The 14,987-nt window shown below is 36.7% G+C and overlaps 1 protein-coding gene across 5 annotated transcripts in view; it reads right to left on the bottom strand.

Moving 5' to 3' along the window:
• Strip (striatin interacting protein) overlaps window positions 1-14,987 on the bottom strand; it is a 325,994-nt gene that overhangs the window by 62,963 nt on the left and 248,044 nt on the right. For all 5 annotated transcript variants that reach the window (XM_090371052.1, XM_090371055.1, XM_090371051.1 and 2 more), the window contains one exon: window positions 6,793-7,020. In XM_090371052.1, the coding sequence (XP_090227178.1) occupies window positions 6,793-7,020 (228 nt within the window). The remainder of the gene's footprint in view (window positions 1-6,792; window positions 7,021-14,987) is intronic.

Genomic DNA, 14,987 nt, shown 5'->3' with positions numbered 1-14,987 from the left:
CCAGGGCAAATCATTGTGAAGGTATTCACAATATAAGATACCCTAAATATATTTCTTGACTAAATGTCAAAGAGTATGAAAAGGCTGTTTAAGCATGGATAATGCATCTCCAACATTTCTACTACCACCCAGGTAGAATGCATGCATCGTTTTATTATATCTCGTATTGTGAATACCTTCACAACGAGATTCCTAGGTATTGCACTACTTCGATTAAGTAACGCTTCTCTGGTAGAGAAGACTACTGTTACTTATTCTCGGATGGGCACCACCACCACCCAGACGGCACTGTTTCAAAGCTGGTTGGCTTCATCATCGGTGGGTGGGCAGGTACCCTGTTGCAATAGTGACAACCCAGTTATGAAGTATAACTCGACAATATGAGAAATGCTTGATGGTGTGCATGGTTTAATCTAAATATATTTCTTAACTAAATGTCAAAGAGTATGAAAAGGCCGTTTAAACATGGGTAATTTTCAATTCATATTTCATATTCTTTGACATTTAGTCAAGAAATATATTTAGATTATCAAGAAATATATTTAGATTAAATCATGCACACCATCAAGCATCTCTCATATTGTGGAGTTATGCTTACTGACCTGCAGTTCAGATTCACTCAATTGCAGGTCTACCGACTTGCTTTGTTCCGGTCTCAGTCTGCCTCAAGCTATCGTGTGGTCAGGTTGTATACAGAGTGTTTCTGTGATTTTTGAATTGTGACTTTATTTATTAAATAATTTTGCAATCCTTACAATTTAAAATGGCATCAAGTGATAGAGGAGTTAAAAGAAAGCATGTGGACTAAAATATGGCATAGAAATTAGAATTAATTGAGAAATTAAGAATAAGGCATCTCAGTAGCACGTGGTGAAATTTACAGCGTAAAAAAACAAACTGTCTCTGATATCCATAAATCAAAGGCCAAATTGCAACATTTTTCTTAAAAATACAGTGTTGATAGCTCTAAATGTGGTTCTACAGAGGAGAGTAGAAAACACATGAAAGTTGCACAAGATAAAAACTTAGAAGAAGCTGTGTATAAGTGGTAGGTTCAACAGAGATCTAGTGGTGTTAATGTACAAAGTTTTGAGTTGAAATCTGCATGTGAAACTCTTGGGAAAACACATGGGACTTAATGCTAAGGCAAGTGATGGGTGGCTGTGGCATTTTAGAAAAAAGGCATGGCACTGTGAACAAGAAAACCTGTGGTGAATCTTTTAAGTGCAAACACTTCACAAGTTGAGCCATTTAGAAAATTTATAAATGAACTTATTAAATCTGAGGGTCTTATTTTGTCACAGGTTTACAATGCCGATGAAACTGGCCTGTTCTATCATGCTGTTCCGGAAAATACGCTGGCCTACAAACATGAACACAGCAGTCCTGGTCGCAAGTTAAGTAAGGAGTGAATTTCTGCCTTACTTTGTGCAAATGCTGATGGCTTGCTTCGCCTGAAGCTCATGGTGGTAGGGAAATCAAAGAAACCACGCACTCTTAAAGACATTATGAATTAGTTGCCTGTTATTTACACCAGCTCGGAGAATGCGTGGTTTACGTAGAGATTTTTTCTGACTGGTTCTTCAACCACTTTGTCACTGATGTGAGATGCTTCCAGACAGATGTTCTGAAAATTTCTCCCAATAATGTAAAGGCATTGTTACTTCTTGACAACGCCCCTGCTCATCCTAGTGCTGAGAAGGTAGTTAGTAAGGATGGCAAGATTAAATGTCTTTTTTGGCCTCCTAATACAACTTCAATTATTCAGCCAATGGACCAGGGAATAATTGCAGCCTGCAAGAGGCTGTATAAGAAGAACTTTGTGAAAAAAGTAATGGTTGTGTTGGAGGATGAAGAAGATGCAGAAGACACAAGAGGAGCCAGGACACGTCAGAATCTACAAGCCTACAACATTAAGTCTGCGCTCTTTAAATTTGCAGCTGCTTGGAAGGAGATGAAGATTACAACTTTGGCAAATGGTTGGAAGAAGTTATTGTGCAATATTAAACCAGATTTGGATTTTGAAGGATTTGAGGCAAATGACTTTCGACACACCCTTATAAACGCTGGCAACCGGGAAACAACCGAAGATGATGTTCTAAAATGAACTGAAAATGATGAAGGTGATCCTGGCTACCAAGTCCTCACTGAAGAAGAAATTGTGGACAAGGTTCAATATGGCAAGGCAGGGGAAGAAGAAGAACACATTGAGGAACAGAAAATTACACCAGCATGGCCTACACTGTCTGAAATGAGAAATCTCATGGACATCGCCATCCACTACATAGGAACATCTTCCAACCCTGAAATTGTCCCTTACTATGGACATTTTCAGCAGTTCAGGGCGATCATTATTAAGAAACAACATCAGAGTGGCAAACAACTGAAGTTGGATCTTTCTTTAAGCGAACTTCACTGACTCCCACTCCTATTTCACCTCCAACTGCTTGTACATGTCAACCATCTACAAGCAAACAGATGACACCAGTGTCTCCATTTATGAACATTTCAGAAGAATCTGAAACTGAGGATTCCTCTTCACCTCTACCTTCAGATACTGAATAACGACTACTGTACTACTACCACTACAGTCACGGCAAAAATACTCTTCAACTACACTGTCAAAAAGGTGAGTAAATATTATATAAAAGCGTTTTTTTTTTACATTAAGAACAATAAAAAATGCCCCCCCAGGTTACATTCGATTTAATGGACTTTCGGCATTAATGGACATCCCCTTCTCCCCTATTAGTCCGTTAAATCGGGGGTTCACTGTATTCACAATAAAAAAAAAGTAAATTGCAGCCATTATCAACCCACTGCAGGATGGAAGCCTCCTCAACAATTCATGCTGAGGGAAATGGACCATAATCTGCCACGCTGGTCCAGTGCGGGTTGGCAGATCGATCGTATTCAGCAGTCAGGGGCTTGAACCCCGGTCTACTCAAAGAGCGTGTGCTACTGCGCTCCTGACCACTCGGCTACGGATTATCTATTCACAATATGAGATATAATAAAACGATGCATGCATACTACATACTACCTGGGTGGTAGTAAAAATGATGGAGATGCATTACCCATGCTTAAACAGCCTTTTCAATAAATTAAAAACGATGTCAATTATCTACTTTGGCAGTTCACTATGAACAAGACATGGTGCAATGGCACTAACACGTTCACTATTAGTATATAAGTAACAAAGCACTGATGGAATAAGTGAAATCTAAATATGAGAAATCAGTGGCAAAGAGAGCTAAAAAATGAGATAAAGAGTGCTTTTCATAAATTAATACAAAAAAGCAGAGAGAGAGAGAGAGAGAGAGAGAGAGAGAGAGAGAGAGAGAGAGAGAGAGAGAGAGAGAGAGAATGAGTGAGTGAGTGAGTGAATCTGACAGGTCCCTTACGTGACTGAAGTGGAGTCAAAGAAAGCCCAGCAGAAGTGGCAAAAGAAATGTTGGCAAACATCAGAGGCTGCTTACACAGTCTCTGATGTTTGCCGATATTTCTTTATTGCTTTATTTCTCCACCCCTTTTGTTCTTCTTCAGATTACTAATTTTAATGTTTAAGTTACATGGCTGTAGTGAGTGTTTGTTGCTTTGCAGTGGTCATGCTGCCATCTATATTCATTCTATTTTCAGTTTCTTACCTATTCCTCACTATCCCATTGGCAGTCTGGCTTTGCATCTGGTAAGTGCTTAAGCTTTTCAGTTTTATTTCTTTACTACACTGAGCCTCCATGGTGCAGGTCTATTGCTTTGGTGGGCCGACCTTTGTATGTCAATCATTTTCTATTGCAATGATTTGCAACAGAAGAAAATTCGAAATGCAGTATTTTCCATGACCATTAATGTCCAGTGGCCCTCTGATGAGAAATGGACTCAATGTTCATCTGTTTTTCTATTTTCTTCCTGTTATCTATTTTTAGTTGTTTTATTGTAATAAAAATATAAATACACGAGGCATAACAGAATATGAGTGTGAATTAACTATAAAATGTCAGTGTAAATACACACTGATATTTTATAGATCAGTGCAAAGTCACAAAATGAGATACAATTAAATCGATGCCTTTACACTATAATTGTAGTTCATTTTTATGAGCAAATTATGGTGTATTTACACTGATATTTTAAGTTATTTGTTTTACTTATCTGGTATGCTTTTGTGGTTGGCCTTTGTATTTTGTCATGATATTTCACATTTTTTTGGCCTCAGCATTATTTCAGGTTGGTGTCGGTCTAAATTCGTTATTTAGATCGACACCAACTACATTTGGTTATGGCTACATTTGCCTTTTATTTAAATGTTCTAAATTTTCGATACATTTTCCTTCTTTTCTAAATTTATTATTATTTTTTTACTTCTGCCTGGTTTAAATACTTTCTTTGTCTACCTTCCTGATACTTTGCCTTATGGAACCATAGCTCCATAACTGTTCAGATATATGCTTATATGAATTTTTTTCAGTGTTTTCAGGTCCTGAAATGATTCTGAAAGTACAGCTTACATGTTATAATACACATACACATTATATAACATATAAGCAGAAATATGTGCACATGGACAATTTTAAAATTTCACATGCTTAACAGTTCTGTAAGTTTGAAAATGGAACTAATTAAGTTTCATACTTATTCCAGCCCACAGTCGTTTTCAAAATTTTTGAATTATGGAACTTCTGAAAAATTTAGAAAATATTCTGTGCATTGCTACAACAAATACTGATCCAGATATTGATTCACTGATAAAAATGAACAATACCAACTCTTTCATTAAATATTATAAAAATAAAATATTGTAATTTTTGTTACTGGAATTGCATTTGTATTTAGTTTTTATTATTAATAAAACAAATTATATGTATGTGTATGTATATTACAATAAATAGCACAAAACTGTTTATGACAATTTTTTCATTATACACCATTTTAATAATCCTAAAAAGCTAAAAAAAATAAATAAATAAAAAAAAAAAAAAAAAATAGCCTGCGTGTACCTCAGACATTTTATTTGACACGCCATTTAAAGGCTGCCCACCCCTGTTTTATACATTTAATTTCAGCATAATTAAAAAAAAAAAAAATGGTATGTTAAAAAAGATTGGTGTGAATACACCATAGATCACTCTTAAACAAAAAAATACGCTTGTAGTGTAAAAGGGCATTTTATCTATTTTTCATATTGTGCTCCTCCTTCACGAGTTGCCATGTACTGCACTACCTCAAATAAGTAATGCTTCACTAAAAGAGAATACTATTGTTACTTATTCTCAGTGGGCACCACCACCCAGATGGCACTGTTTCACGGCTAGTTTGGCTTTTCATTTAGCCTTGTTGCATTTAGTTTAACTTATACATTATTATGTACACCTTTTAGCATCTCTCATATTGTGAGATTATTTTCACAACTGGATTGACATGTCTGCAATACCAGGGTACCTGCCCACCCACCGATGAAAGGCTAACTAGCCTTGAAACGGTGCTGTCTGGGTGGTGGTGCACACTGAGAATAAGTAATAATAGTCTTTTCTTTTTTTGGTGAAGCATTACTTATTCAAGATAGTGCAATACATGGCAACTCGTTGTGAAGAAGGAGCACAATATGAGATACAGAAAAAATGATGCCCTTTTACACTACAAACAGTTTTTTCCGTTTAAGAGTGATCTGTGGTGTATTTACACCAATATTATATAGATTAAAAATATAATAAAAAATTACATTTAATAAATATTGCAATGCATTAGAAGAGGATCAAGCATTGATATACCCTAAGCATGCCTGTCGGATTCTGCTTTTCATTATGATTGAGATGTAACCACTGAGTATGTTCAGTTTGATTATACAGGGTCTCTCAAAAATATTGGTACAAACGTTTAGGGGAGGTAGGTAACAGCTAAAGGAATGTGAATCGCATAGGAACCCATAACCGGAAACGTCACCGTAAGTCGGTACACGGCACAACATTGCTGTGGCGCACACCATGTGGGCCCTCTGTGGCACAACATTGCTTCGCAATAGATGTGTGGGTAGGTATGGTCGGTGACTGCTTAGTCGGCCCATACCCGTTACCATCCCGCATGAACTCCGCTAAATATCGGATCTTTCTTGAACAAGTTCTACCAGGGTTACTTGACGATGTTCCAGCAAATGTGAGACGCAACATTTGATTTCAACATGACGGGGCGCCTGCCCATTATGGAAGATGTGTTCGTGACCATTTGAACAGGCGTTTTGGGCGTCGATGGATTGGCCATGGTGTACCCGTTGCCTGGCTCCCACGCTCACCTGATTTATCGGGCCTTGATTTCTTTCTGTGGGGGCCCTCAAATTTATCGTGTATGAATCGCCTGTGGAGATGGAAATGGAGTTTGTGGCGAGACTCGTCTGCGCTGCTGCTACTGTCAAAGAAACTCCAGGTGTGTTCGACCGTGTCCGCCAATCCAAGCTGCGTCGGTGTCACGCATGCATCGCGTCTCATGGTGGAACCTTCGAGCATCTGTTGTAACATCATGAAATGCATTCATCTCGTACTCCATTGTTAATATTATGTCAAATAAATGTTTGCCACTAATTACTGTCATGTCATTTCTGCTTCTTGTGCCTCTGCTACTACTTTCCTGTGATGTTTCTGGTTATGGGTTCCTATGTGATTCACATTCCTTTAGATGTTACCTACCTCCCCTAAACGTTTGTACCAATATTTTTGAGACACCCTGTAAATGTGATAAATGTAAAATAGGTTAGATACCGTACAATTATCAGCTGCTATCAGAAAATCATGGGTTACTTACGTGTTTTTTGCTCCAACGTAAGACATAATATTCTGATTAAAGAACTTCAGTACAAGAGGAATGCAATTTGCAAACATAAGCTGCTGGCTCATATATTCAAACTGGTAAACATGGTTAATTTTGAAGTGCTTCAAGAGCAGAAGTAAGATTCCAGATATAGCTTTCACAATTACTTCCTTATGACGATTCACATCGATGCCTAACTTCATTGATTGTAAAACTGTTACCCTGGAAATTTAAAATCAGGTAATGTATCACAAAACAGCTTTTAATACATTTCTTACACTGAAAATTATGATAAAAATTAGCAATTTTAAGGATTTTCTAAAAAAATTTCCAAAATTAAACAATAATAATAGTAAAAAAAAGTTTATCTGGAATTTTTAACAAGTGCCTATTAATTAGTATGATACAGAAAGTAACTCAAAGGACTATTAGAAGCATTTCCACATTTACAAATACTTCTGGATTGCATGCTGAGGAGCTTCACATGAAACTCAAGAAATAACCCTGCTACAAAGACTGGCTTTTACTAAGTTCATGTTTGTTTTCTTGCCTCTGGGAATTCTTCATGCATCAGATACTCAGGCCACTGTTTGCCATTTTTTATGGTACCTATTGTTCATATGGCATTGTTGTTTATTATGCCTGTACAAATATTTTCACAGACCAATTTTCTTACTGTGCAGGATTCTTTCCTGTTTTGATCTCTTCATTCCAGTTTATAGGTCATGACAATGAAAACTTGCATTTGCATAAATGGAAGTTTATCCAAGTTTAACTGACATGCATTTCCACTTTGATAAATGACTAAGTTTACTGGAATTGTGTATGGATCTATATGTCTGCACACAATACCAATAAACTTTGAGGTTCACACAAAATCATTTTGTCACATAAATAAAAATACAGTAAGTCCCCGACTTACACAAGCCTGAGTTACATAAATTCGGACTTACATAAATTTTTTTTCCCTCAATTTTTTTTCTCTTCGAATAAGCCATGCTCCTCTAGTAGACTACCATTACTTATTCTCAGTGGTGCCCACTGAGAATAAGTAATGGTAGTCGTCTCTATTACAGAAGCATTACTTATTCAAAGTAGTGCAATACCTGGTATCTCAATATGAAGGAAGCAACAATAACGCTTCTCTAGTAGAGAAGACTACTGTTACTTATTCCCAGTTTGTGCCCACTGAGAATAAGTAAAAGTAGTCTTCTCTACTAGAGAAGCGTCACTTATTCAAAGTAGTGCAATACCTGGTATCTTGTTGAAGGTAGCCGCAATAACGCTTCTCTAGTAGATGAATAAATAATGCTACTCTAGTAGACCAATAAGTAAAGCTATTCTAGTAGATGAATAAGTAATGCTACTCTAACAGACAAATAACTAACGCTTCTGTACTGTTACTTATTCTCAGTTGTGCCCACTGAGAATAAGTAACAGTAGTCTTCTCTACTAGAGAAGCATTACTTATTCGAAGTAGTGCAATACCTGATATCTCGTTGTGAAGGTAGCCACAGTATGAGATACAATTAAAACAATGCCTTTACACTACATACCTAGTTTTTAATTTTATGGGTTAACTATGGTGTATCTACACAAATATTATATATATGTATATCGGTTTTTAAGTATAATAACATGCGTTCTTTCTTCCTTTTCTTATGTGCCACTCCGACTACTTCACAACTGTCCCCATAAAAAAAGGTTTTTAATTGAAATAATTAAAAAATTACAAAAAATATATAACTAATTAATTGAAAAATACAGTATATAACTATATTTTTCTTCATCCTTCTGAGTATATTATGTGGTTTTTGTAATTTTGGCATATCAGGGATATAGTAGCAATATTTTAATCATTCCCGAGTTACGTAAAACTCGACTTACGCAAGAAGTCCTGGAACGTATCTCTTACATATGTCGGGAACTTACTGTAAATAAGAAGGATACATTTTCTTTTTATACTCTGGGATGACCATATAAGGTCAGAGAAAGTCACAAGATAGATTATGAGCTAGCATTCCAAATAAATTTTTGGTGACTGTTGCTTATGCCACTAGTGCACACCGAAACATGCTTTTAGTACCTTACATTCTTCAGAAAAATTTCACTGCGACTTTTTGCATATCCAATTCTGCTGGCATCATGTGGCATGACTCAGAAGAAATATCTGAAAGAACCAAGGCATATACAAAATATTTGAAATGAGTAACACTTCTGACCCAATCAGACGTCTTCTGTGGACACCTCCCCCTTCACCTCAATTCAATAACTGCATTACTCAGTGAAGTGAATATTTTTGAAACTGCACTATTAGCAATATCACTAGGAACAGATAAGAAATACCTGTTAAGAACTACATGTCACCCACTTTATTTTTATACTAGTTATTGCACTAACCTGCTCTCAATTTTACTATAACTTCACAAAATTACTATAGCCTTGGTTGAACAACTTATACCAGATATTTATGCATCAAACTGAATTAAATTCAATCTTCTGCTTTAAGGCTGGGGGTGATTTCTGCAAGTCTAATATGTTTTAAAAGAGAGTGAATCGCAAACTCTTTGCCAAAATTTCATTTTATAAGAAAATTTGGCAAAGACTTCATATGTCATACTATATATGATGGATGATAAGATATCATCATCATCAGCCATTTTCAATACACTGCAGGATGAAGGCCTCTCCAGTTCCTTCTGTTTTGTGCAATGGCCATACATTTACTACCCACAAACTCTTGAATTTCATCTGTCCATCTACATTGTTGTGTTCCAAATTTTCTTTTAGCTCCTCTTGGGTACCATTCTGTTATTTTCTTAGTCCATCTGTCATCATGTCTTTGAGCAATGTGTCCTCCCCAAGTCCATTTCAGTTCTGTAGTTTTGATAAGAATGTCCTTTACTTGAGTTTATTGCCTAATCCATGTGTTTATCTTCTTATCCAATACTCTGATTCCTAATATAATTTGTTCCATTCTTTGCTGTGTGGTTTTCAGCTTCTCTTCCATTCTTTTGGTGAGCACCAAGTTTCACTTCCATAAGTCATGGAGAGGAGTATACATTGGTTCATTATTTTATATTTCAGACAAATTGGGATATTGTTCCTCAGTATGTGACTATACTTCCTGAATACTATCCATCTGAAATTTATTCTTCTATTGACTTCCAGCCATTTATCATTATTACAGCTAATGACTTGGCCAAGATAAGTATATGAATCCACCTTTTCCATTTCTGCTCCTTCAGTGATTATATCCCTTCCTGTGGCATACTTGTTCATCATTACTTTTGTTTTTACCTATAAAGCATTTAGAGCCAAAGCCTCAAGCTATGGAAAAGTCTAAACTATGTATAAGTATAGTGCAAAAGCATCAATAATACATAGCCAAATCTGAATGAACAGAATTTAGCAAAGCGGCATTGTTTTAAGTTATATCTCATATTGTGAATACCTTCACAATGAGTTGCCATGATATTGCACTACTTCGAATAAGTAACGCTTCACCTGAGGAGAAGACTAACGTTATTTATTCTCAGATGGATACCACCACCCAGAGGCACCGTTTCAGGGCTATTTGGCTCTTCTTTGGTGGGTGGGTAGGTACCCGAATGATGTAATGATGGAAAAACAGTTATGAAGTATAACTCCACAATATGAGAGATGCCTGATGGTAACATTTAAATGATGGAAGTGTTACCTGATGGTAACATTAACATTAGAATAAGTAACCTATTTGAGGAAACTGGGGAAGCGTTGCCTATTTGAGGAATATATGAGCTTTGAGTGTGAGCTGAAGGAGCAACTGTCCCTTTCTTCCTTCTACGGCATTTCCTTCCTCTACCTCTTCTACTATCACCTTCCTACATCTTTATCTCTTTTCTAAGTCTAATAGGGATAGTATGAGGATAACCGAGAACTTTATCCCATACCATATTTCAAAACGGTGTCATCTGGGTGGTGGTATCCATCTGAGAATAAGTAACAATAGTCTTCACCTCAGGTGAAGTGTTACTTATTCAAAGTAGTGCAATATCATGGCAACTCGTTGTGAAGGTATTCACAATATGAGATATAACTTAAAACAATGCAACTTTGCTAAATTCTGTTCATTCAGATTTGGATGTGTATTATTGATGCTTTTGCACTATACTTATACATAGTTTTATTTTTACCATATTTATCTTTAGTTTGAAATGCTTATTAATTCTGGCATAACATTAAGATTTCCTCTAATTTTTCGGGATCATGGCTTATGATCCCGAAGTAACTTCGGAGATATTGTGTCTCCTTGTCGAACTCCTTTCTCAACTTTAAATTTGCTGCTGTCCTTCTCTAGTCTAATAAAAGAGGTAGCGTTCTGATATATTTTTTTCAAAATCAAAATGTATATGATTTTGAAAGATTCTCTCCAGTGCCCGAAACATTGCCTTATGCTGCATAGAGTCAACTGCCTTTTCATAATCCACAAATACCAGGCATAATGCTGTTTTATATTCATTTGCTTTCTCCATTAACTGTGATATTATATGAAGGTGATCCAAAGTTGAGAATCCTATCCTAAAGCCAGCTTGCTTTTTCAGGTGATTCTCATCAAGTATTCTTTCTAATCTATTAGTAATGACTCTTGTGAACAACTTGTAGATGTAGGACAACAAGCTAATTGGTCTATAATTTCCAATTTGTCTCCTTTCTTATTCAACAAAATTGCATTATTTCACTCATTAGGCATCATGCCTTTCCTATTATATTTTATGAAGAGTCTTGCCAGTTTATGTCATGTCTCTTTCTCCTAATTTTAACAAGTCTACAGTAACTTCACCTTCACCTGGGGCTTTTTGATTATTTTCTTCAATGCATGTCCTACTTCATCAAGAAGGATATCGGGTATGTTGTATATGTTGCTAATTTGTGATCCATCTTTCCCACTGCTGGCATCATTCCTTGCTCCTTATATAATACTTTATAGTAATCTTAAGATATGTGAATTTTGACTTCTCTGCTATTTATAAGTACACCATCACAATTCTTCAGATTCAATATCATGTGTCTTTCCGTATTAATGCTGATAACTGTTGATTTAGGTCCTTTGTTTTCCCTTAATGCTTTTTCTACTTTTCTTGTGTTAAATCTTCTTATGTCCTCTCTGAGTCTCTTTCTAATGGCTTTGCATAACTCAAAGACTTAATTTTGTCCCTTTCAGTGTTTATCTTGCTCTTTATTTGTAATCTTCAGTTCATCATGACAAGGGTTTCTTGACCAATTTTTTCCTTTGGATTTCTTTTTACCTATAGGTTTCTTGTACTTTATCAGTTTTACAGAGTTGTTGCACTGCTCATCGATAGCTTGGTCTGAAAGGTTTGCAGAAGCTCAAATTCCACTACATACTGCTTTTTCTCCTCTTCTGTTATCTCAAAGACCTTCATATTATTTACTCAAGTCAGTTTTTTTCCTTTTTAGCCATAATTATGAAAGCTTCCTTGGACTCAGAGGAGGTCCCCATGGATAGGAGATGTGCAAATGTGTCCCCAATTCAGAAAGTGTGACATGGGTAATTACAGACCTGCTAGTCTAACTTCTGTTCCAGGGAAAATAATGGAGTCATTGGTTAAGGAAGAGATGCAGGATCATCTATACAAGACTGCAGTTATAGTTCAGACAGCATGGGTTTGTAAAGGGGAAGTTTTGACTGACTAATCTGATTGGATACTATGACATGGTCAAAGGAATTGGATGCAAAGAATAATTTTGATTTCATATACTTGGATTTTAGGAAAGCTTTTGATATTGTGGCACATGGAAGACTACTATACAATCTGGAGCAGTTAAGGACAAGTTGCTACAATGGATAAAAGGATAGAGTGGGAGAAGTCTGAGAGTGGTTATCAGTGGACACTGCTCTTCATGGACTAATGTTAATAGTCTAGTCCTCCAGGTTCGGTGTTGGGCCCATTGCTGTTTCAGTATTTATCAATGAAGGTACATCAGGATTAATGTCTAAGTTTGCACACGATACGAAGGTTGGCAGAGTTGTTGATGATAGTATGCTACTGCAACAGGATCTGGAAAAGTTGAGCCGATGGGCTGAGAGGTGGCAATTGAAGTTTAACATTAACAAATGTAAAGTACTGCAGTAACCCCAGAGTAATGTATCAACTGAGTGGTACTACGTCAGGTTAGTGAAGAATGAAAAGGACCTAGGAGTAATTGTGCAGTCAGATATGAAGTTTTCTGAGCAGTGCAAAAATTCTGTAAGAGTAGCTCATGGTGTCTTGTCAATGATATACAGGACAATCATCCCCTTATCCCTAGCAGGAATAAGGGGGTGATTGTCCCCTTGTGTAAGGCAATGGTCAAACCACACCTTGAGTACTGTATACAGGTCTGGAGGCCTTATTTTAGGAAAGATGTAGAGCTGCTGGAACAAGTACAGAGAAGGGCAATGAGATTGTTGAGTGGAACAAAGAGTTGGTGTTACCAAGAAAGGCTTAAGTTCTGCAAATTGCAGCTTCTGGAGACTAGGCACCTGCAAAGTGATCAAATTGAGGTGTATAAAGCCTTGAATGGACTGAGAAAGCTCAATGCTAATGGGATTCTTCCTGTTGCTCAGATTACCCACCTGAGGGTGGCATAAATTCAAATTGAAGAAAGACAATTGCAGAACAGATGTGCAGAAATTTGCCTTTAGCCAGTGGGTGGTTGATAGTTGGAACAAACTTCCATCTGTTATAGTAGAGGTCAGCAACTTAAACATGTTAAAGGCAGAACTAGACAAACATTTGGAGTGAACATTTTTTTTTTTTTTTTTTTTTGGCTGATGCTATAAAAGCAATATGCCCTGTTAATGCTTTCTTTTCTTACATCTATATCAAATAACCCTCCTCTCCCAGGATATACTAAGGCTGCAGAATATCATAGTGAGTGGCTTGGTTATAGGACTGTACTTCAATATACACAACAAATTTCTTTCAATGTTTGAGCAGTTTTGGAATATGGATGAGTATTGGAATTGTGTATGGCCTTTCTGTCCAAAAAGATTATGCCCAGGGCTTTACCTACTTCATTTAGCATTCAGTGCAAACAGTAAACATAAGCATTAGTTTCTATAAAATATACAACAGATAACATCCAATATGAGTAAATAAAGCACATACAGATATATACAGTGAAACAAGCAAAAGGTATAGCCATATAAACACACATGCATCGTAATATATACAACTAACATATATATAATAATACACACAAATAACTTAAAACAAATTAATTCTCCTCAGCAGAGGAGCAAAGTAAGGTTAATTAAACAGAGATTCTATCCTGAAGGGGATATCAGGAAACTGTTACAGCTGTATGTGATGGTACGTGTCCTGTATCTTTTGAGACCTGTACACTTTATCATCACAGAACTTGTTGGGGGTCAATCTTCAGGGTGTTGTACGTTTGGAGGATATTAGCTGGAAAAAATCTTTGAATCATTGTTAAATTCTGTAGCGAGCTTCTTAGGGGTATCCAAGTGTCATTGCAAAGGATGCAGGACAGCCTAGGACCTGCAACAAGATTGTGGACATTTGGGGCATCAGGGCGATCAGTGGGAGCTGACAGCAGTTGCGTAGCTTTCTTGCCATGAACAACTGATTCCAAGGGGTGCAACTAAGGTTCGCATACATTATAGAATGCAAGATGGTGAAAGGATGGCCATCAAGACAGTTCAACCACCTTAAAATCTAGTACTTGATACTCATGAATTTTTTGATGTTAGCGAGGGAAGCAGAGGACCAGATCATTGAGGCATACATGGGAATGGGAACAAGAAATGTTTGTATATGGTGAGTGGCAAGTTTGTGATTGTTTACACCAGTAATTTCCTGTCTTATCACTTACATTGCTGACAGAGTTTTTGCGATACTCATGAATTTTTTGTTGTTAGTGAGGGAAGCAGAGGATCAGATCGTTGAGGCATACATGGGAATGGGAACAAGAAATGTTTGTATATAGTGAGTGGCAAGTTTGTGATTGTTTACACCAGTAATTTCCTGTCTTATCGCTCACATTGCTGACAGAGTTTTTGTCTTAGTGTTGGAGAAGTGCCATTGGAAGGTTAGACCTTCATCCCATGTAAGCCCTAGATCAGTATGATCCGAGACATAAGTTTATGTTCATCTTTTTCTTCAAGTTGGTGAAAGATATTT

The sequence above is a fragment of the Mastigoproctus giganteus genome, chromosome 3 (assembly GCF_048544385.1).
Source record: "Mastigoproctus giganteus isolate SK-2022 chromosome 3, ASM4854438v1, whole genome shotgun sequence".
Lineage (NCBI taxonomy): Eukaryota > Metazoa > Arthropoda > Arachnida > Uropygi > Thelyphonidae > Mastigoproctus > Mastigoproctus giganteus.
This window is presented reverse-complemented; position numbering and strand designations above follow the sequence as displayed.